The following is a 2,551-nucleotide window of genomic DNA, read 5'->3' as shown; positions in this document are numbered from 1 at the left end:
TATCATTATCCAGATGCATGATAGAACTGTGTGGGAGTTGACCAAAGTTAAACATGTTTTAGATATCAGAAAGAATTTGTTGTCAGTTTGTGCTTTAAAGTCCAAGGGCTATAAGATAGTTATTGAGACATGAGCTCCGAGAATATGTTGTGGAGCAATATTTTTTATGAAGGGAGTCCGCCATCATAATATTTACACTCAGGATTGTATAGTGACTAGAATGACTACAGTTGTCGATAATTATTCTGACACCACTATACTGTGGCATATTTGACTAACTCAGTCTAGAGAAGTTTCACTTCAGGCTTTAGTGAAATAAGAATTGATCAAAGAAACGAGCACCTAAAATCTTGATTTCTATGAATATTGTGTATTTGCCAAAAAGATACGGATATTTTTTTGTACTAAAATCCACAGTACAAAGATATTTTAGAGTTTGTTCATACAGATATGTGAGATCCGATGATGACAACATCATTCAACGGGTGGAGATATTTTATCTCTTTTATTGATGATTACTCCATATATGTTTAGGTGTAGACCATGAAAAGCAAAAGCGAGATAATGGAGATTTTCATAAATTAAAAAAAGTTGATTGAGACTCAAACTGATAAAAAAATATGATGTATTAAATCAGACAATGGGAGCGAACGCACTTCAGATGCCTTCTTGCAAGTGTCAAAGTGGAAAACTTAAGTTTAAGTAGTTGCTACTTCTTAATTTTTAATTTTATCACCGCCCTTTTAAATTATGGCTCCGCCGTTAAAAACCATTTTTTACTCCTCAAGTTATTTCTAGCTAATGCATTACGATCTTAGCCATAGTATTGCTTCTAATGCTGACAAGGAATAGTGCTAATATTATAATAATATCAATATTCATTTAAATTGAGCATTAGTATAAAACTGTTTTTTCAAAATACTAACTGGGAATTTACATACGTACCGCACAATTCTTATGTAATTGCATATCTAACACCTAATTTTTTTATCTTTACATTTATACCATACAACTCTTTAATATCCCATAAAAAATACCATTATTTTAACTTTATAAAAGTGAAATAAAACTTTTCATTCAAGTGGAAGGTGGCATGTACGTAAAAACTGAAATTTACGTGTTAGACATGTAAATACATAAGAATTGTCTCTATAAGAATTGCCAGCCTTAACCCTCAGGGTTGAAATTATAAAATGTATAGGATAGCACGTGTCACGATTAGAGTTTCAACGACGTTAGCTGAGGATAGACTTGTGTGACAAAGAAAATCTAGATGTTGTTGAAACTCCAACTTCAAAATCTAGGTGGTGAATTACTTTATGAAAAGCAGATGAAATAAAAGAAAGAAATAACTCATTTGATCATGACAGTTTGCCCCAAAGCCGTTGGTCAGCACCAAACCACACCAACCCAACAATCCTAACCTTTTTCTTTTAGAAAGATGGATTTCAAATCTATTAGAGGTATTTAAAAATAAAATTAAATTAAATTTCCAATTGATTATGAATATATTATACACCTCTTAGAAAAAAAAATTATAATTTTGAAGTAATCCGGTGTGCCAACGCTAAATATTGTTCGTGTAAGAGATAAAATGTTTAAAATATATAAAAAATTGTTTTTTAATGAATAAATTTAATCCGGCTAACAAAGTTATGCAACTTAGCACATTGTCAGATCGAAGCCTCGAATGCAAAAAGTGACGGTTTGTGTTAAGTAGTCAACAACAGACGTAAATTTTTTATCGAAAAAAAATCCTGACATGTATCTTTTAAATCGTTGTGTAAATGTTAGGGCATCTCGTAGAAAAGACACATTCCCATATTTTGAAAATATCACTCAATAGGATAACAATGAAGGTTTGTTGTCATTGTTGTAACAAAGTTATGCCAAATGCCCATCGTTCACTAAATTAATGAGCAATTTCTGACAGGTATCTTTTAAATCGTTGTGTAAATGTTAGGGCATTTCGTAGAAAAGACACATTCCCATATTATGAAAATATCACTCAATAGGATAACAATGAAGGTTTGTTGTCATTGTTGTAACAAAGTTATGCAAAATGCCCATCGTTCACTAAATTAATGAGCAATTTAGAAGCTTAAAATGCTTGATTATGCAAACAAATTGTGTAACACTGAAATACAAGCACCGGAAATTTGAAGCCCATTTCAAGCAGCCTTTCCCTTCTTCTGTCCAATTTTGGAAAATTTCTCTAAACTGGCCAGGGAAGGTGATGCATATAATAATCTTTCAGCTGCATCTAAAGATGAATATTTGCAAAATCAGCCATTCTCAGCCTTGTCATAAGCATTTGACTTGTGTTTTGGAGCAAAAGTAAATCCTTCCGGAACCTTGCCAAGCAGCATTTCGGATATCCTAATCTGTAAATAAGAGCATTTATATTAAGCTCGGATTATAATCATTAATGAAATGTCATGTAATATTCAAAATTTTTGCTTAGTTTGGCTGCGTACCCAATCGGCAGCAGAGTCGGAAGCCATTAAGGGCTCAAGATCATCCCTGCCAGAGTAGCTTTGGGGGCGCCAAA

General features: G+C 32.7%; 1 protein-coding gene across 1 annotated transcript in view; it reads right to left on the bottom strand.

Annotated features, from left to right (window-relative positions):
* Window positions 1–2,003: 2,003 nt before the first annotated feature.
* Window positions 2,004–2,551, bottom strand: part of LOC110029492 (tRNA-dihydrouridine(47) synthase [NAD(P)(+)]-like) — a 44,752-nt gene continuing 44,204 nt past the window's right edge. Inside the window, exons 11-12 of the mRNA XM_020731801.1 lie at window positions 2,478–2,510; window positions 2,004–2,384 (exon numbers count right to left, since the gene is read on the bottom strand). Coding sequence (XP_020587460.1) covers window positions 2,286–2,384; window positions 2,478–2,510 — 132 coding nt within the window. The 3' untranslated portion in view covers window positions 2,004–2,285. The remainder of the gene's footprint in view (window positions 2,385–2,477; window positions 2,511–2,551) is intronic.

Source organism: Phalaenopsis equestris, unplaced genomic scaffold (assembly GCF_001263595.1).
Source record: "Phalaenopsis equestris unplaced genomic scaffold, ASM126359v1 Scaffold000579, whole genome shotgun sequence".
Classification (NCBI taxonomy): domain Eukaryota; kingdom Viridiplantae; phylum Streptophyta; class Magnoliopsida; order Asparagales; family Orchidaceae; genus Phalaenopsis; species Phalaenopsis equestris.
The sequence above is the reverse complement of the archived record's forward strand: the minus strand, read 5'-3'. Positions and strand labels throughout refer to the sequence as shown.